The sequence below is a fragment of the Plectropomus leopardus genome, chromosome 7 (genome assembly GCF_008729295.1).
Source record: "Plectropomus leopardus isolate mb chromosome 7, YSFRI_Pleo_2.0, whole genome shotgun sequence".
NCBI lineage: Eukaryota > Metazoa > Chordata > Actinopteri > Perciformes > Serranidae > Plectropomus > Plectropomus leopardus.
This window is the reverse complement of record NC_056469.1, coordinates 8,936,478-8,958,105: the sequence shown is the minus strand read 5'-3', so window position 1 is coordinate 8,958,105 and position 21,628 is coordinate 8,936,478. Positions and strand designations below refer to the sequence as shown.

At 39.0% G+C, this 21,628-nt stretch overlaps 1 protein-coding gene across 1 annotated transcript in view; it reads right to left on the bottom strand.

Annotated features, from left to right (window-relative positions):
- The window catches only part of LOC121946171 (plectin-like), a 71,617-nt gene that overhangs the window by 31,347 nt on the left and 18,642 nt on the right, over positions 1-21,628 (bottom strand). Inside the window, 6 exon segments of the mRNA XM_042490639.1 lie at positions 1,715-1,881; positions 3,679-3,771; positions 3,899-3,976; positions 6,060-6,149; positions 6,940-6,954; positions 10,273-10,334. Of these exon segments, the coding sequence (XP_042346573.1) occupies positions 1,715-1,881; positions 3,679-3,771; positions 3,899-3,976; positions 6,060-6,149; positions 6,940-6,954; positions 10,273-10,334 (505 nt within the window).

Below are 21,628 nucleotides of genomic sequence, written 5' to 3'. Positions count from 1 at the left end.
ATTCTCTGGAAATCCTGCACCAGGATGCCCTGCACTATGCCTCGGCACGAAGTAACGCCACAGTTTTCATTGTAGCAACCACAGAGTGCTACAGTAACGCCCACACACCACACCCCTGACCATTGTGAAAGGCGGCACTAATCCAGCCCCAGGTGTCTCCAAAAAGAGACAGAGAGAGAAAAAAAGTTTCAGGTACACGCTCAAGTTCAAGGAAACTTGTCCCTGCAGGCATCTCTTTCTCTCAATGCATAAAGGCTTTAAAGATCTACATCACAACCGTCTCATCGAACACCACTCTGCTCTCTGGATTCTGCATGAATCCCTTTGTGAAAGACACCAACCAGCAGATAAACTGCATTGACAAATACTCCTGAGAAATAAAAGCGCATTCATTTCCCAGGATGCTTCCACACAAAACAACCCTTATCCAATAATTCCACCCTAAAGACACACAACAACTTGGGTTGAATTAGCATGTTTGCTGTTCAACAGCAAGGAGTTCAGATCTCACTTTTTAATAAAGCTAATCATGTTTAATAGAGGAATTATCATTTTAAGGAGGTACAGGATTACTCATGGCCAACACCTGCCCATTATATTCCAAGCCTGAAGGCCTGACGTGTTCATGGAGAGGTATTAATACAGATTTTATTACATCAGGGAACTGTCAGTGAAATAAGTAAAGAAAAAAAAGAAGGTCAAAAGAGGACAATTTTGTTGAAAAGCAAACATGTCAGTTAAAAAAACAAAAAACAAAACCCCCAAACAACTTATTTAGCAGTGAATAAATTAAGCTAAGCACTGTGCAACTTTATGGATTTTCTGGACTATTAAATCTATAGCACACAGCTAGCAACTGTCTTTCAATTAATAAATCTGATATGAAACCACGAAAAGCCTAACAATGGTTATCATGTTTTAAATTATTTAGACTAGAATAGAAACATTTGGTCAATACTGAGAGTGAAATTTAATTACAGAGCAGGTTTAAACTGGCATTATGAGGAGTAATTTGACATCTGAAAGCATGCCATGGTCTCACGCCTGCTCCGGTGTACTCCTTGTTCAGTAATATTCGTGGATGGTGACGAGTTATGACAAGACCGAGCATATTTGGTTTTATTAAATATAATGCCCTGGAGTTTTTTTTTAATTGTTCAGAGGGTTCCCACACATTTTCATGGATAAAATTTCAAAACTTTTTCCATGGCTTTTTAAGGACTCTATCTTTTTTTCATGTTATGTTCTTTGAACATAATTTCAGCTAGATGCCGTAGATTAAGTGTGACACGGAACATGGGGGGGATGAAAAAACGTACGGCATGGTAATCAATACTACACGCACTGACACATATCAGAGGTATATTGTGTCATCAGCACCAGAAATTAAATTTGTTACATAACGTAAAAGGTTTTCCATTAAAGATTATTGTAACAATTTCATTACAAACAACAAATTTCACAGCTTCCAAACACTTGAGATAATTTTTACTAATTCCATTACTTTTCAAGGTCTGAAAAATGTGATTGTGAAATTCCATGACTTTTCAAGGTTATCCATGTCCATTAGATACTGTGTTGTGCCGTAAATATTGAGCTGATATAATAATCCATACTCTCCAAAATGCAGTGACCTGCATACTGATGGTACTAATTGTATTGCAGCCATCATTCTACACCCACAAAATTCATCAGTAGTAAATTCCCCACTCACTAGTGTTTGTGTATGACAGCGTTGAAGAGCTTGCCGTCCCTCCAGCTGGTGGAGAAGTTATCACAGCGGATGTTTTGGTAGCCGTCCGTCATCCTCTGGGACCAGAGTAACAGCTTCTCCTTGGCCGTCATGTCCTCTGATTGGCCATTAATCTGAATATCTGAGATCTGACACAACACACATAAATACAGTTTAAGGAAGGTGGAAGATGCAGAATATGTTAATAATCCATATTGAGGAAATGTGGAGGAAATTAGTCATGAGTGGAAACCAAAAGATGCAATTTGGACAGATTTACCAGACACCCATGGTTATATTCAAAATTAAATGTTAATTACATTATCACGCTAAGACCAGTTAATCCCCTTATCATTCGTTGACTTAAAGGACCAGTGTGTAGGATTTAGTGTCATCTACTGGCGAGGCTGCACATTGCAACCATCTGGATATCCTCCTGCTCAACCCTTCCTTTCAAGCAGGTAGAACATTCTAAGGCGGCATTCAGGTACATTTGCCACACCAAACTCAAGCTGCAACTTCCAATCAAAAATGCAAAACACCCTCTCTAGAGCCATTAATTGGTTTGTCTATTCTGGGCTACTGAAGAATAACATGGCAGACTCCGTGAAAGAGGACTGCTCCATATGTTGATATGACAGGTTTATTTTAAGTCAACAAAAATGGAAGAATTCTCAGTTTCAGGTGATTATAGACTAATAAAAACATAATTATGAATATTAGCTTCCATTTCCGCCAACAGATACACCTAATCACACACACTGGGCCTTTCATATCTTTTCCTGTTGTCTATTAGTAGAAATCTATCAGTTCAGTAGATACAAGTTTTGTTGCTTTTGACTTGGCTCACAGGATGCAGCAGGATTTCTGTCTGGGCTGGGCTGGGGAAAACACTGCTGCTGTGGCATCCAGATAACTTTACATTTGGGGAATTTGGGAGTATGAGTCATATTTGCTACGGATGTGTGTTTAAAGTAGCGTACACTGTGTCTACACTGCAAATCAGCAACATTTTTAAATGAGGAGTAAACTTTAAAACAAATGAAGTTAAGTTGAATCTTGCTATTTTTTCCATTGCTTTATTAAAAATATGTACACTATCTATGCGATTGACCACTTATGTGGATGTTTTGATTATGTAGGTCTCACAGTAAGTATCTAATCTCAAATCTTCCACACACATTTTTACTTCAGAGCATACAAAATCACCCTTTCTCCGTAAATTAAACTAATTCAAGATAATCACACTGTGAGATTTAACACCACATTAAAGGATAGGAGGGGAATTTTCCTCTCCCTCTTCATATCTGTGACTCACCAGCAACCACAACCCAGCTATTTTTCCCCTCTATTCTATAAAACATAAAGACTCTGGGAACATTGTGTGCAAATACATGGAACAATGGCACCTTCACCAGATCACCACTCTCCACACCTACAGTATGTCTCTATAATATCCTATGCTAAGATTCAGGTTTTTGCAACCCGAACTTGAATCGTTTTATATTTGAAGGTGCGTCTCTGCCTATTAGGCCTGGCAGATCTTGGCATACACAGGAAAAGGCCTGGTTACATGGGATGTGGCTGGGAGTGTAGCACGTCAACAAGTTGTACACTCGATCTAACACACCCTCCCTTTGGGAATCAGTGAGAGAGTGACTCATACTGACACACCCTGATGGTGTTTTATGTCTTTGTAATGTTCATAAATTCAAAAAAACACAACTGCAGTGTCAGTATGCTATAAAAGCTGTGAATGATTTTAGAATAATGGTACGAAGTATCCTGATTTGATGAGAAAATGTCTTTTTTGAGAGGGATTTGAAGAGCAGAATCCTTTCAGATTGGTCCCTGGGAGGAAACAGCAGCTGACAGGTGCAGATCCCAGAGACAGAGGTAAAGAGCGATAATAAGAAATGGAACATAACACTGACAGAGGAGGAGACCTGGAAGTGGAGGATGATGGTCCATATTAACCCCAGGGTCAGTTTGGGGTTCCCATCCGCTATGTCATCATTTCTAATGTTAACCAGCTTGACCTGAGAAAACAAGATACAGAAATGTTATTTTAATGTTTAAGATTCACTTAGGGGTCTTGTGACAAAGCTTTGCAATTGTTTGCAAAAGTCTCCAGGGTTTTCGGGGTTATCATTTTATGTGTCATACCTGCCGGTGTCTGAGGAAGTCCAGTGCTATTTGTACATTCTGCAGTTTGTGGAATCGCATACGGCCTTTCTCTCTGGGCTGAGGAGGACAGAAAAGAGATAAAGACATGTTTAGTTACATGACAGATGCTAAACTGTCCAAGACGATCCTTTTTGGTATAATCATGGTGAAGGAGAAAAGAAAGTATTCAATTAAAATGAAAAAATATGGGAGGGAAAACTGAAAATCACATGGAAAAACAAATGAACAGTAAATGCAGCAATAACTGGTTAATCTTTGATATTTTTAGAAATTCTGTAGTATTTTGATTTATAGCATGCCCATTGAAATATTGTGTTAATTTATATATTTTTTTTTTCTAAAATGTTACTGCTTTCTTTGACTCAGTTCTGTTGGTCACCACTATTGTACACAGAGAAAAAAAAGAGGCTATGTTGGAAAGATATAGCCTTTGAATTACTAATTACAGCAGGAAATTAGTATCGGCTGAGCCAAAGTTTGCATTATTCAAGTCATCTGACAGCAAGTTGAGATTAGCTCATGTTGCGTAATGCTTGACTGCTCTGAATTTCAAGTGTATATCAAAATATATATATATATATATATACACACAATGTAAAGTAAATTGATGCTAAACAAAAGAGAAAAAAAATCCCTGAACGAATGCAAGCACATCAAAAAGTATTAATCGTGCAAGTCCTCCGACTCCTCAAACCCATACGACCGCAATGGCATTTGTTACTTTCCTCTGATTTTTCCCACAGATGCATTTTCTGAATTAGTGCCCCTACTAGTGCAGGAAAAAAACACGTCTTCATACCTAAACAACAGAATAGGCCTTCCAAAATAATATAAATGGCCGTTAACGGTTGTGGTTTTAAAAACATAGTTGATGTAGTTAGGTTTAGGCAGCAAAGTTAAGAAAAAGACCATTGTTTAGATTATAATCAGTAAGTTTGCTGCATAACATGACTTATGCTAAGTTAAAATAAATAAATAATATTTGACTTTTCGTTTCACATTGGACACAAACAGCATTCTGTCAGGTCAAAGTCCTGTGTTTGACTGACCTATTTATCCACCTTAACCTCCTCACTACACAGACTTTGTTATTCTTTGAACTATGCCTCGGGTCATAATTACTACAGCCAGGCTGTGGCCTAATGATAAACATAAATGAGTCGTAATAAGTTACTTGTACAAACAACGCATGGTGATGTTTTTAAAAGGAGGAACATGATTGTTTATATCCAGCAGCTACATGCTTAAAGCTGTCAATGAGAGAAAGCAAAAAGGCAATAAAACCCTTGAACCGCCATGGAGGTCTGGAAACCATGCACAGCCAAATCACTGGAAAAAGCAGATGAAAATAAAATAATAATTTTAAAAAATTGAATGTCTACTGTTGCTTATCGACCCACTCACCAACCGAGAGCTCCTGACCACATCTCTCTCCCTCGGCTAACCCCAGCATGAGCAGTGCAAAGAGAGGAGGCGAAGGCCAGACGGCAAGGATAGGCACACAAAGAGGAAGGTTATAGAAAGGTGAACGGGAGGCGAGAGAGAGGAGGAGTAGAAAAGGAGAACATCAGATAGAAATAAAGTTCACACACACACGTACAGGCCAAAGTGGAGTTAATGTGTCAAGGCTATGGAGGCGTTCAGAAGATGAGCAGAGCTGCAGCTGGTGGAGGGAGCAATGGACTACAGCGACAGAGAAGCGTCTGTACAGATCTGAACCTCAGTGTAAAATAAACGTCACTGGCATTGAAATGAACCTGGTGTGTAAGCCTTAAGATTTTAGCAAAAAAATGTTTTAAAAAAAGGTGTATGAGAAGTCATTTGAAAAAAAAATCTAAAAAAAAATAAAAGTTAGTTGCGATAAAGGAATTGCAGACACGAAAGCCAGAGTCAGTAAATAAGTCTTTGTTTAGCAAAGTTCAGCTCAGGTTACGCCTTTTGACTGACATCTTGGCTGCAGTTGGTTGGAACTTATTGCCACAGGGATGATATTCCAGGTTGATTTAAGGTAAGCACTCCATGTTATTAGCTTGGATTAGGTTTTCGTCTGGAGGATGGTTGGGGTAAAAGATGCAGGACTTGGGCATATTTGTTGCTTATAGCCGAGGTCAAAATAATCAGACATCGCAGCAATACTCACCAGTGTTTCCCCAGAGAGGACCTCCAACAGTGAGATCAGGTTATGTCCATCTCGAAGGTCTTCATACAGGTCTGTCACGTGACGCTGCGCCTGCCGGGACAAAAAGAAAGCACATGTCAAAAGAGAAAAATATGCCACAAAGATTCCAGGTAAAAGCACTGTGATTTCCGCTAAATCCCATACTGTATAATACAGTATACAGAGCAGTTATACAGGACTAACAGCTGGCACATTTGTTTTGGTTCTGACTACAGCAGAACACAAAATCAGTACCTCAGTATTTAATTCAATTTAGATTGTTTTCCATCTTATCACCATACTAGTTATTTTCCAAAAGCTGTTGGCCACAATGTGACAAAGGCCTCAGAGGTATTTAATTAAAATTAATTCCAACAACGTGGTTTTTGAAAACAAACAAACAAAAAAAACCTAAATAAGATCTTTTTGCCATAATAAAAGTGTTTTATGCTCATTTTGAGTTATATACGTTTCCTACGGGGCTCAGGACATTCTTTTCACTTGTACGATTCTACACAGGTCAGGAATGCATAGCCGTAAGCAGTCAAGCCTGACTCCAAATGCCAAATGCCAGCTGTCATCCCTGTAAAGTGATAGATGGGACCAAATAAAAGCCAGAGCAGTGAGGTAAAAAAAGGTGCACTTGTGACCATAAAATCTGCTAAAACATAAAAAGGCAAATAAAATCCATGTTTTATATCACTGATGTGTGGTGGACTTGTAACCAGACAGAGAGGAAAGAAATTGTGATGATGCCAGAAAACAAAAAGAGAAAAAAAACAAACAAATGAGGAAGGTCTCCATGCAAAGTACCCATAACCAGACATTTAGTGCAGTCCTGCTCGGACGTGCCACTACCTACCTCTGCCCTCCGATGCTGGGTGAAGATGGGTGAAAGATGAGTACAGATGGATGAGTAAGAGAGAAATGGAAAGAATGAAAACAACAAAGACAGTAGGGGAGAAGAGCAGAAATGAATGACAATGACAAGAAGAGCAGTGATTCGGATCAGATGATTAACATGATGGTTGATGAGACAGAAAGATGAAACACAGAATAATTAAACTGCTTTTGTACTGTGACAAAATCCAGTTCGTGCATCTGTCTTCTGAGTGTGTTTGGTCATGTGGGTGAAGGAGGCCTCAGCCCTCAAATGGAATGAGAGTACAACTTTTCTTGCAAGTTACAACAGTGGCTCATTGATGTTGGCAAGAATTTCAACACAGTTATTCAAACCTTAGATATGCTCCTCCCTATCGGAAAAGGGAAGGTCAACATACATTGTGGATATGAGAGTGATGAAGGTAACCAATATTGCGACCACTAGGGTTCACTGTCTACTCATCTAAAACATTCCCAAGATGGTGTTTTGTGTGGTCTGATCAACTTAGAGCGTACTGTAACTACCTACTACACTTCTTTTATTAAATATATCTGTATTCTAATGTTGCATGTTTTTATAAAAAACTTTAAAAATCTTAAACAAACATTTTTGTCAATTTTTTTTGTAGCAATGTTTTGTGATTGTCTTGTCGTGTTTCTCCTTAGCGTGTGCTCAAGAGCCATCTATCACCACTCCTCAATTACTTGAGGCTCTGCTACATGTCATCTGCCACGCTGTTGCAGCTGAAAGGTAGGTGTCATGCTACAAATTGTCCTCTCAGTGTCAAAATGATCTGTTCTGTGAACATTTCAAGGAGAAAATCATTACCACACATGGCTGACAGGCCCTCAAACAGCCCCCTTAAACAAAACACTCAACATGCTTCAGGTTCAACGTAATGTTTCTGTCATCCTGTGCGATTCCTCTAAACTGTCAAGGCGATCCTAACACTACACACAATGTAAGCTTTAAATCTAATCAAATGTAGCTCGTAACATTCTGCTAGAAAACTGACTTTTGTTTGGCAGCTGGTGAGACGTTTCACAGTGTAAAAAGATTTACTGAGCAGGGGAAACCACTCAGTGGCCCTTTACAGCTTTTCATGGCTGCACCCAACCTATTGTCTGCCCTTGTCAAGCCAACCATTAAGCCATTAAATCAGTTTACCATTAGTTTAACCTTAGAGCAGCCACAGAGTTAACACTTTCTCAACCAAACGTGCCTTTTTCTTCTGACATTTTCACTAGCTGACTGTAGGTGGAGATGCTGTTCATTTTCTTGTTATTTGATTCTCTTCTCAGTTCATGCTTACATTTTTAAAAAGAATATTGATGTGCAAACTTCTAGGGAAAACACTCTTACGCTTATGTTTTATGGCTTTTTCTTAAACAATGTAATGACAACAGCCACATGCATGTGGACACTTATGCAACCTTCCACGCATCAATGCATGCCTGTCAATTTAAGCCGGGCATGAACACAGACCCAGGAGTCTGTGCAACACATGTGCTACCGTTGGCCACAACCACCATGGGCTCTGGGCCAAGACCAGAATTTGCCTTTTCAGAAGGAGCTAAGTGAGTCCAGATGTCTGTGACTCACCCACCAAAATTCACAGTGAACACTTAAGGGAACTTACAGTATGTTCTCATGCTGTGGTAGCAGAATACGTTCACTGAATGGAAAGGAAAACACTCTTTGTGCTTATTTTTTCCCTCTTGTTCCATTTAAAAAAAGAATGAATGGCCCTGTGTCTGTGGAGTGAATATACAAACAATGTGAGAGCACTTAATGTCATGAGGCTGTAAAGGCATTGCTGCCAATGGGAGTTTCCTGAAGGAAAAGTGGCACAAGCAGGGATATTTTTACTGCTCAGTGGGAGGGGTATTGTGTTATGGGGGCTAATTTTTCACTGCTAATGAGAAACTTCAGAGTGAGAAGTACGGCATGTCTGACCTTACCCCCACCCTGACCTGTTTACCTCCCTGGCTGTGTGATCTATTGGAGTGCTTTCAGGTCGTAGTTTGAGAATAGAAATTGAGGTAAGTGAGAGTGGACGAGCGCTGATGGATGGTTTACACAGTTTCTATGCTGGTGACAGACAAAACTTCTGGTAAACCTCCCCAGCAATGTTGAGGACCAAGTGTGACACAATGGCTGTCAGGTCAGTGCGTGTTCATATGAGGGGGGGGGGGGGGGGGGTAATACTGTAATTTCCACAGGATCACTTCCAATGAACAGGTGAGGGATGGACATTGTTTTACATGATGGCCTGTCCTTAAAATAATCCACATCGTAACATTGCATTCTGGGAATCTGATGAGACATCTGACTCTACGGTCATAACATTCTGTTGCATACATAAAACCAATGTTGCTCTGTCAAAAATTTGTAGGTGGGGCCAATGTGGGTCGTATATGGGGCTGAAAAATGGGCCATACATTGGATTATCCATGGGTTCCATACTGGCCTCATGCCAACTGCCCACATGAGTGGGTTTACCCAAGCGGGCCCCACATAGATTATGCTGGGCTACCTGGCTACCCAGTGGGTATGGGCCCAAAATGAGCATCTTATCTGGGGCCCACTTTAGGAAACCCATCCATATGGGCACTTGGCATGGGGCCATTATGCAACCCATGGACAACACTTCCTAATCCCATACACAGTAGGTCCCATTTTTCAGCCAATGTACGACCCACATTGTCCTCATATACAGTTGTTGGCTGGGAGGTCCTTAAATGTTTAAACTGATCTTATCTAATAAAACCTCCCACAAATCAAAACGATATTATCTTCCTTCTATAGCCATTATCGCCCAAGGATTACAGTTTTGATCATCCATCATTATGCAGAGCATAAAATATTGACACTACATCAAAACTCTTGCCAACACAAATAAACCAAGTCTAAACATTTTACACCTGTGATTCTAAGACATAGATTGCACTCTAAAGGCAGAACCTGTGTAAAAAGATTGCAACATTTATCAAACACTCAACATCCTGTGGCTGAAGGAAATCAGTGCAATGATTCACCAAGAGAACATCTGCTGTTTACCACTATTATTTAGACCTGGACCACAAACAGGGAGTTAAAGCCTTTCATATCCACTGTGGCTGTTGTGTAAGAAAGCAGTCGACCATATGTTCATGAGGTTCAGAGAAAGGGACATTTGTGGACACTTTTGGTGCAGTGATATTTGTTTTGCACAAGCATAACTGTGTTTCGTTTGTGTGAAAGTGAATATGGGACATGACAATGTGGGCATGTGTGGGCAGGAATGTGGGCATTAAGAGTTAGTGACCTCACCTTTATCAAGTGCTTGTTCACCCATTTTGTGAAGGTCTTTTTCTGTACTCGATCTCGTTCATCTGCAAAATAAAGAAAGAAAAGTTAAAGATCAGACATGTGAAAAGGAAAACTTAGACATAACTGTCTACAATGGATGTATAGCAGTTGGAAGCTTCATGTATTTGATACAAAAACAGTGGAGGTAAGATGAAAACCCCAAGATACCAGACGTTTGATTTCTGTAGGACAAACGGATTCATCACTGGGTGAAAAAAAAATGCCTGACTGTGCATGTCTGCATCTGAGTCAGACCACATCAGAGTACATTCATTGTCGGCAGATGCGCCACTATTGTCTTGGAAACTTCTGAAAGGTCACGTCTGTCTCTATGACACCACTGACCAACTGTGCTCATGAACAGAAACATTCTTAAAAGGCTTCCATCGTAAAGGCCAAAATGTGGGGCGTGAAGATACTTTACATGATTACCACAAGACATGGCAAAGCCATTGGAGGGTGCAATTTCCAGACAAGAAATAACAAGATCTTGGAAAGGAACACGCCTACTAAGACAACAAACCTGCAAACACCTACGTTCCTTTTGGAGTCCATGCAAAAGCAACAAGGTGTGGCACTGCAACTTTTATCATGAACAATGAAGTGGATGGATTAGTCTGTTTTCGGCTATGTCTAAAGCTGACCTGATTTAAAGATTGTGGTGTGCTGAACAGTTTTCACCGGTCAAGTCACACTTTGGTAACTGCACCAATCAGGTAGATCAAGCAAGGTCATGTCTTTTTACTAAGGATCCAGCCTTTACTGACTCACACACAGCAAATAATTGCATCCACATCACGCCAGAATGAACTATGGACACAAACACAAAGTCTTCTTTCTTATCAGTTTTAAGGGAGTGATCTAACTCTCTACCATATAATGACACACCCAGCAATGAAAAGCAAGGGGCTGTGATTCAACATTAAAATGGGTGCCCAGAGGCTACATTTGCTTTCTCAACCACTTCGGAAAAAATGTTATGGAACTGTGTTTCCATGGAAACCTTATATACACACACCACAGACCTTTAACCCTCTCATTTATCATTAAACCAATGGGGGACTGAGCTTTACTATGTGACCTCCATGGTTCTACTTCCTGTCTAGGAGGAAAAATGCCCCCCAGAGTGGAAACGTGATGATTAGTGACACACACATACATGACTCAAGCAAGTTCCCAAAGGAGCTGCACCTTGACCTGTTGGGTCTCTGCATTCTGTTCACACTGGGTTACCTAATCCTGGTTCAACTACTGCAAGTCTTTGTGGACTCATTGCTTTTATGAGTAAAGGGTATGTGGGTGGATAGGGGCTGAGTGAACTTTAAGTATCAAATGTCAGCAGACACAAACAGGTTTTAAGTGAGACGTGGAGTTTACAGCCCAAAACAATGTACTGTAACCGAGTACATGTACACAGCTCTGCACTCAAGTACAATTTTAATGTTCTTGTACTTGACTTGAGCATTTCCAATTTATACTTCACTACATTTCAGAGACACATATTTAAATTTTTTACTCAACTACATTTATCTGACAGCAATATTTACTAGTTTCTCTGCACATTAAGATTTTACAAAATATATGATTAACTTATAAAATATGAGCCAATTCTATCAATGAACAGTAATGAACAGTAATTTGATTTAGCTCAAGCTTAACCAAATACTTACACATTAATACAATACTAATAACATTCTTATTAATAACAATTTAATACTCTTTTTAAAACTAAAACTATTTTTTTCCTGCATGATGACTTTTACTTTCGATACTTTAGGCACATTTATGGGGATAGTCTTTAGGACTTTTTAACTAAACCTATGTGGATATTTTAATGCAAAACTTGTAATAACTTGTAGTAGCAGATTTCTTCATTGATTAATTGCTACTTTCATTTAAGAAAAGGACTTGAACACTTTGTGCACTACTAACAAGCAAACACACAATCACAATGGCAGATTCAAAGTCTTTTGATTGAGTCAACTTCAGTATAGCACTGCATGGTAAAACAGGGCATTTCTTGAATAATCGGTTTGTTTGATATACATATTTTAACCTGTTTAAAAGCAATAGAATTGAAGAGTTTTAGGAGAAAAAAGAGGAACAAACTGATTTGAAAAAAGGAAGAATACACCATTCATCCTTGCTACAGCACAACTGAAGGCAACCAGACTGTAGTTACAGTGACTCATTCACCCCAAAACACAGGCATGCTACACAACAATATTGTGAATGGGCTTTGCTGACCAATACGACGGAAGGGAGGTGCTGATGCATTAGGAAAGGGGAGTATCCTCCGTTAGGTCACAGAGTGGAGATACACTGGACAATTCAGTACAATCAGAATAACTGCAAGTCTGCCATTTGAAATGTAATCTGAGATAGCTGCACCTTTTTGACAGCATTCAAACTTTCCCGTGACAACACCAAAGACGCCACCACCTTTGGAATCTGACACATGAGCTTACTGATGTGCAAAATCATGCATAATACAACACGCTAACTAGAGAAGCCTCAGCATATACACTTTTTTAAGCACTTACAGACAGAAAGGTCAATAGCCTGAACATCATCTGATGCTGAAATTACATTATAAACTCTTCTCACCTCTTCCTGGAAAAACACTTAATTCGTGCCCAGCGGCGTCTCACACATATGGGAACAAGTAGATCAAGATCAAGGCTTCCAATTACATTTTTTTTCCATTAATGACACCATACTGGTACCTTTTCTCCCATCCATAGCCTTCAGCATCCCCTGGTAATAGCCATCGTCTGAGGGCACCCTCTCTCTGCCCATGCCGTCAGAGGAGAAATTCCTGTACCTCTGTGACTTAGAGTTCATTGTCACGGTTTGTCAGCACCCAAAATAATAATCCTAATGATAAAATATCCTTGGCGGGTTTCCCCCTTGATTGCAACTTCTGCTTTTCTTGCCTCTATCTGTCCCTCTGGCTCTTGGTTGGTCCCAGCAGTCCTGTGGCCACAATCCACTCAGCACTTCACAAACCTATGATTTCTCTCCCCTTCTCGCCTCTTAGCCTCCTCACTCCCTCACTGGTTTTTGACTCTGCCCTTCTTTTTCCTCCTTAAGTTTTTTTTTTTCCTTCTCTCCCTTTTTCTTTTTCTCCCGCTCACTCTATTCCTTTCATAGCAAATGGTGCCTGTGGGCTATGAAGTCTGGGCCTGTCCTCTTGTGTGTGATGAGTGAGTGTGTATTTAGTGGCGCTAGTGTGTGAAGGACATGGTGGGCAGGGCCCTGAACACACCCCTTCCTCTTGTCATGCTTTGGGGAAGGACGAGGTGTGGTTACCTGCATGTACTATCGCTTAATCGTTTGCGCAAGATAAGGCACACACAGGCTGAGTCACTAGGGACTGTAAAAAATACTAAAAGTCTGTGCTGATTACTTTTATACTTTATGTTGCACTAAAGGAACTTTAATCGATAATATACGAAGTACACTCACAAGTAACACAGATATCCAACAAGAGCCTTAAAAGGTAAAAGGTTTTCTTAGACAAACATGAATTCACACATACAAACACATCCTTGGTTAATCATTACTTATTCACAGCATCCCTTAACATTTTCACATTAGGGGTTACTCACTCTGACAAAAAAAAGAGAAGAGGTGGGGGATGAGATGAGTTTTTGGAAGGGCTTGCTTGGATTCCAGACAGTGATGAATAGCCACACCCTGAACATCACTGAGTCACTAAGAAATATAGCAGCTTCTAATTTGGTGTTTGGGCATGCCTGTGTATCTGCTTAAAGACTGACAGTTCTAAGGAATCAACACATGCATCACAGCATCATAACTAGACATTTTTGATTTCTGCCTACATCTAATTTTAGGTCACTGTTGCAGTGCATTTTTTACTTTTCGGTTGAATCATATGCAGGGTGTCCCACGCATTCATTCATTTCTGGTGGCCTGCCACAATTAAAACATTAACAACATTAATAGATTTTTTCACACCCTTGAAGCGCAGGGTGAACTCTGGGCACAGATGGAGCAGCGAACATCAGGAGCACTGAAAGTGAAACTTAACCGTTCATTCTGCTGGATCTAAAAGTTTACATTCATCCACAGCAGCTGCTCCTTTCATCCATTGATCTAATCAGATCTACAGATCAATTTATCTCCCCTGTGAATCACAATCTGCTGCTAAGGAAAAAGAAAACTGATGTTCTGATGCGTTCATGAACCCGCAATATACTCCAAATTTATAGAGCAAATGCAGAATGAAACAACGGGACACACGTGAATATAAAAGAAAAAAAAAACAACTTTGCTGTAACACTAACACATTCTTTGGGAAACACTGAGTCCAGTGCTGTCAGATCTTTAACTTTAGTTACTGTAGTCGGAGCTTCTTGTTTTGGCTGTTCAGTAGCAGTCACCATTGTTTCCCAGCCTAACTTCACATTTCCTGCTCTGCGGTTGCTAATCCTAACAAACAAGAGAACAACAAATGTATCACTTCCTGTTATCCAGAGGACTTTTTACAGGGAGGTAGAGACAGAACAGCCAATGCAATAAAACGGGCATTACTTGAACACTGTTCAAGATTATTACACTGGGCTTCCCCAATAGAAAATTCTAAGCATATTTCTAGGTTTACACCTTGGATATAAATTTATTTTTAATGAGAGATTAATCTGCAGGAAGAAAAGAAAAAAACACAAAAAACTTTGGATCAATCAGTTGTTAAATCCAAATGACAGTAGGAATTTTTGGCACTTTCATCAGCCAAATTTCTGTTTAAGTAACCCTTTGTGCCTTCACTAAACAGCAGCACCTGTGTCAACAAGTTCCAATAACTGGGTAATGATAAATGCTCACATGCAATGCAAAAACAGTCATACAGTCAGCAGAGTGACTCAGTGATGTCAAATCAAACACAGAAACATATATGCATTAAGTTTGCTGATGTTAGCTCAAATTAGAAACCATTAACTACTGGGCCTATCAGCGGAATAGAGGCTGTAGCATTTGTGCATTTTATTGCTCATGACTAACTTTTGCAACTCTTACTTTTGTAAAATGAAGACTGTTTAGGCCTTATTTTAAAAGGTTTTCTTTCTTCAAAGTTTCTTTCCAGGTCCCAGTTATCAAGACAGTTTTGGGTCTTATTTACACAAAGTTCCTCCACAGTGGTCCCCTATGTATGTGCTGGCAGCTTATCTGGAGGGCAGGGTGTGTCCTACTTCTGCTCAATCCTGCCCCTCTATCCCTAGGGTGGTGTGTATATCTCATTCCCTCACCTTGACTGACATCATTTTATCAGGCATCTGAGACCACTTTTTCTTCCAGAATGGTATTAAACATGGACCTGTATGAACATGAAGGTACTTAATGTGTCAGTGTAAGTGTGTCCGTGTGGGTGTGTGAGAGTGTTGACTCATTTTGCGCCACGTTAGCAAATTTGGGAGGCACACCTTTGTAGCTCCATACAATGTCTAGGCAAGCTAAGGAATTAGGGAGTGGTATGTGGGTAGGCAATTAACTCAGAAAAAGGGAAGGAATCATCTCAAGTACTGAAGTTACTAGAAAGAACTGAAAGGCTCTGATTTATCAATACAGCCTGAAACTATAAGTGCAATGATTTCATTTAATTAGTTTACACAAGTAAGGCTTTAATGAATAAAAATAGCAAAAGGTCTACAGAGATGTTCTAAAAAATGGTTTCATGAATGAAATATTGAGTGTAGAATAGAACAAAAATGACTATAATAGAATTTAATTGAATGAAACGGGACTCTAATTGTTTTGCAGGTTATCTGAGATGCAGGAGCAAAAGTAGACTGTAACTGAGAACTCAGTGACGTTCTGGCAGTGAAACATGTACTAACACCTACTAGAGCTGGATTTCTAAACCTCATGGGAAACACTAGCAGGGGACCCAAGTGGGAATGGGCGAGAATGGAGAAAGTGTGGAACATCTTAGTCATGAGATCTTTCCATCAAACAAAAAAAAAGAGAGACATATCATTAAGGTCTCAACATGCTTATTACTCTGCTCCCTCATCTGGCCTCATCAAAACCAGATGGAACACTTTGGGCTTACGAGCGGAGAGCTCGGCGAAAATAAGTGGAGAAAGGATTTTCTTTCTGAATGAAAAGTTTGAGGTTCAGTCATTTTTTAGGCTGAAGTGACAGGGAAGTATTCTTACCACACTGATGCTGCATTACACAGCAGACATGTTGACTCTGAAACAATGGGCTGCAGCTGATGCAGCATGCTATGTATTTACATGCTGAATGCTTGCTGCATATAGGAGGAAGGTTTGGTTGATTCCACATTTTCCTCTCTACAGATAGCTTTATTTGTTTAGATGTACTTTTGTATATAAATGAATTTTGGGGTGGATTTTTCTCTCAGCAATGCTAGCTACAAGAGATGGCAATGTCAGTTAGTTGCTGCAAAGTCGGCCCACCACTTTGTTGATCTTCAGAATTTTTCAGCTAGCACCATAATCGGGTAAAAGTATGCCTATTTGTCTTATAGTTTAGTTTAATACGTACAAAACTAAATAAAGTCCCTTCAAACCTCAGATCTACTCTGTGTTTAATGGTAACTAGTAAATTTCAAAATGCTAAACTATGATGCGCTGGACAGATATGGTAAACATAAGCATTTTGGGCCTTAATCACCAACCGTTTTAAAGAGGAAATTACTTCTTTTAACTCGCTTACACAGATGAAAAATATTTTGAATTCACCAATGTTTTCTTATTTGGGATTTGTTCTTAGGTCTGTTTTCTCCAGTTCTACAGTTGCTTGATATTATAGGATTTATCTTACAACATTTTTTATAACTAATAGTATTTTTTCAAGAAAGTACTTGATTTTTTTAACAGAAGCATTATGGTCTTTAAAATAAACACTACACTTACACTTCATATAACATCAGTTATGTTAATGGAAAACATGCTATCTAATTAGTAATTAATCACGCTAGAAAATATCACTGGCAGTTCGAATGGATGGGACAAAAAGTGACAAAGCAGCATTCCGAGTTAGTAACAACTTACAGAAACACTGCATGAAATAGTCCACCTTCACCTTCTCTCCCCCTGTTTGTCTCTAGCTAAAAATCACACACACACTGATTGGAGAGCACTACAGCGCTTGTCTCGGTCCTCATTTGTGCAACTACAATGCATAAATTTCTGTTTTCAGTGGTCAGGTGATTGATTAATGCACATTTTTGGCATCCTTTGCCGCTTTTTGGGTTATTTTGTATCTCTTACATTGTATATATGTTATATTTACCTGTGCTAATAAGGATCAACTGTCATATGCTTTAACTTACAAGAACAATGGGATTCATCATTATGAGAACACAGGTGTGTATATTTCTGTGGTTTAAGAACACGTCATGAATCTGATGTAGACTCTTCCTAGGACTTCTCTTTAAGACAGATTAAACAAAAAAGCTTGCTAGCATTAAGCTGAAAGCAACACTGTGCAATAATACAGTCTCACAGAGCTGCAAGTGTGGCTGAAGCCTCTTAAACTTGTTACCAAACAAGATAACCCACTGTGTCATTGTGAAAATGGTTTGGTATAATTATATGGTTTGGTTCCATCCCACACCAGAGCTTGTGGCTCAGAAAGCCACATTACCCATAAACATTTTCTGCTGCCATTTTTGTTGTTTGTGCCAAAAAAGAAATCAATGTTTTTAAAGATCATACAAATGTATAAAAGTAATCTCAAATGTATCTGTGACGATCGATTACTGCTATTACTGCAGTGAAGGTACAAGAGAAAAAATCCCTTTGAATACTTTTATATTAGCAGTAATAAAAGCTAAAATCAATAAAAGCATTAATCTATCTAAATCAAACTACAGCTGCATAAAGCACACTATGTTCCACATAACCCTCTAATACTGACAAACACAGTTCAGCTTGCAGCAATTTAAAACAACCTGTATTTAAAGCACTGGGGACTCCAGTCACCAAAAAAAGCAAACACATTAGAGGACAAAAGAATTCTAAGAATATGTCATTATGGTTTTTGAAAGTGCTGAACCGCGGAGCAAATTCAAGGGTTTAGACTGAAGCAGGACGGACAACACCTCTCATTGTAGAGGATGAGAAAAGCTGTAGAGAGGATTTGCTCACCCTCTCTACTCTATCTCCCGTTTAAGTCATCCCTCCCTTTAACCCCTCGTTTCACAATTCGGGTGAAAGTGTGAGCATTTATAGCCATATCTAGAACACCACACCCCACAGGGAAAGGAATGTTGATAAAAGTAGGAGCAGCCAAAACACACCCTGGAATATCACCTCAGTTCCTCAGTAAAGAGGAGGAGGGGGAGGAGGAGGAGGGGGAGGAGGAAGGGCAAGATGGCTGCCGCCTGAATCACAGCACACACTGGATCAGATTTCTGCTGGGCTTAGCATACAAAGGCATCTGAGCAAAAACAACACAACCCCACGCCACGCAGAGAAAGATCTCTGACAGCACGACTGTCCGTGTGAAAATAAGGATCACAGGTAGCAACAGCAGCTGTGATGCTTAGAACATGACGGAAACACTCTGGCAAGTGGCGCATTCATTTTTTTAAGCCTTCTTTTATGGTGACATTAATGCATTAATAACATAATTACATAATTTATCTTAGAACTAAAACACAAAATTCAAAAACAATATTCCTTGAACATAGTCAAGCAAAGCTAATGGGAGCACTGAGGCCAAGTAATTACATATAAATGTGTCAAATGAGCCATTAATAAATCAGGTAAGATGCGCTGTATTTCTAATCATGCTCTGTGAAGGAAAAATGAAAAGACTACTTCAATCTATTCACGGGAGTTGTGTCATAACTGTGCCATGATGGACGGTCCAGTTGTAATCCACCAGGATCTTAAACCTGTCAGCAGACTTTAGATAATGTTGTCAGAATTAGATCCAGTGATGAAGCTGCAAACCCAGTTTAACTCAGACTCAACAGGCAATGTGGATTAGCCTTGGCAGCTGAGTTTTAAAATAGCTCAGTGCTGAGCTATAGAAGCCTCTGTGGAAAGCTAAACATCTGGGATTGTTGATAATGTTTAATTTGGCAAATTTAAATTCAACAGTGCGATGGGGAAATAGCTGAGGTAGCTGCAGTGTGAATGAAACAGAGGAGACAGGGTTAAACAGGGTTTAAGGCCGCGCATGTCTCCCTCTGCAGGTGAGAAAAACATATTGTGTTAACAGGGAACTACACCCATTTTCAAAATTCAAATATGTTATTCCTATGGTCTAACATAGTCCAAAAATATTAGTGTGTGAGTGCTAAAGGTTAAACTTGTGATGTCAGCAAATATAATGTTTGGAGCTGCACAATAGACAATGAATTGAGAAAGACATTATAGATGACACTGAAAACACAGAATGTTCTCAGTACATTTTCTGTTCCACTACTGAGAACACTACTATATAATAATAATTAAAAAACAAACAAACAAACAAAAAAACATTCTGTGTGTCCATAACATCAGGCTGCCATTATAAATGGGAGCCGATACAGGCTTTATACTTGAGTTTGAGACTTCTCTGGTTTTTGGCTTTGAGAGAGAGTAGCTCTTGTTCACAAATATTGACTGAACTTTCTTAAACCAAAGAAATAACACACTGGAATTCTTGATTTAGGTGGTGTTCCCCTTTATGTTATGATTCTGTCACTACTTGAAATGTAGTGTAGACATCAAATAACTCAGTTTAAGGTTAATTTCCCCAAACCTATGTACATACATTTTAAAATAGTAACTAGAATAATGATTTCCCCTTGAATCAGAGCAAAAGTTGTGACACTATTTTTTTATTCATAGAAGCTTTTTGTGAAATCCCTAAATTAAGTGACTATGTAAATATTTAGAGCTCAATTAGTAATGTTTTGTGACTAGATCACTAGGTTTTTAAATGTTGTACTCAAAATGGAAATAGCTTTGAATTTAGGTACACATTCTGGGTTATGATCATGATAATTAACTTTTCCTTGCCTTGTTAACTTCACTCCATAGAGAGATAGAGATATTTTCATGTGACTTCTGCTGTGTTGTTCACATACTGTCGTTCAGAGATGGGCTATCACTGCTCCTCTCCTCAAACTGGAAACCCAAAACCTGAAGTTATTCACATGATTTTCATATAAATCAAAGCACATCTTGGCAGAAGCTGTAAGGTAGTGTTTGGCATTTTTCCTTAAAAAAATCCTGATTTAAGAAGTTGCGAAATTACATTTTTGTATATGGACTGATCAGTTACTCAGCTAGTTTCAGCTCAAAATCGAAAAGAGTATGTCAATGAATCAATGATAAAGTGCAGCAAAGTGGAATTCTTTTCTGAGTAGACATTATTCCTTAAAATAAAATGTAAACTTTTATTTTTATTTTATTCTATAGAAAGTTTGATTAAAACTACACAAAAGGCTACTCAGTGTCATTCACAAGAGTGAGTTATGTGTTGCTTCCAATCTTCATAACTGAAAAACTGCACAGTGACAACGAAATTTTCCCAAATTGTTTTAAAAACCTATATGTAGTATCAGCCCTTATTGCTAAAGCGACAGTCAATACTCTAGGTTCCCCTTTCCCCTCGTGTTCTGTTAATCCATTTTTATGACAAGTGGTTTTTCCATATGTTATCTTACCCCTGCAAATGTGGAAAAAAGGGAACTTGAGCGATGTTTCCATGACAACAGCTATAAACATACAGAAGCATGTGCTGTGGTGACTCTGAATGACTCTTAGTCACAGCTGTATTTTTAGATGCTGAGACAGAGGAGTCTCCAGTAACTGAACGATTTGACGTGGAAAGGAAAACACCGTCCTCCACCCAAAAAGCTCCTCACTGCCAAAACGCAATACACTGGATTCATCACTAGATGGAGCCAGAGCATAACCACACCTAAACTTCCTCCCTGTAGATTCAGCAACTATGACGCCATGAATTACGAGAAGAGCTTCAGATAAAAATTTGAGAACTTAAAAAAAAGAAAATAGAAAAAAAGGGGAAATAACTATCCTATGGTAATCTGACACTAAAATACAATATCTACAGGGTTTTGATAGGAATACTACAATATCTGAAAATACAAATATGCCCAAAAATATATATATATATACAAACGTGGGGAATAACATTAAATACTAAATATCACAATTACTTAAACAGCACCCTGATTGATGGAAAACCTTTAATGCAGAAAAAAACATAAATGAAAAACTATCAAATATTCAGTGATATAAATACTACTGCTACTTAGGACATCATTTTACACAGCAGTAAAACAACAATTTGCTTGAAAAAATAA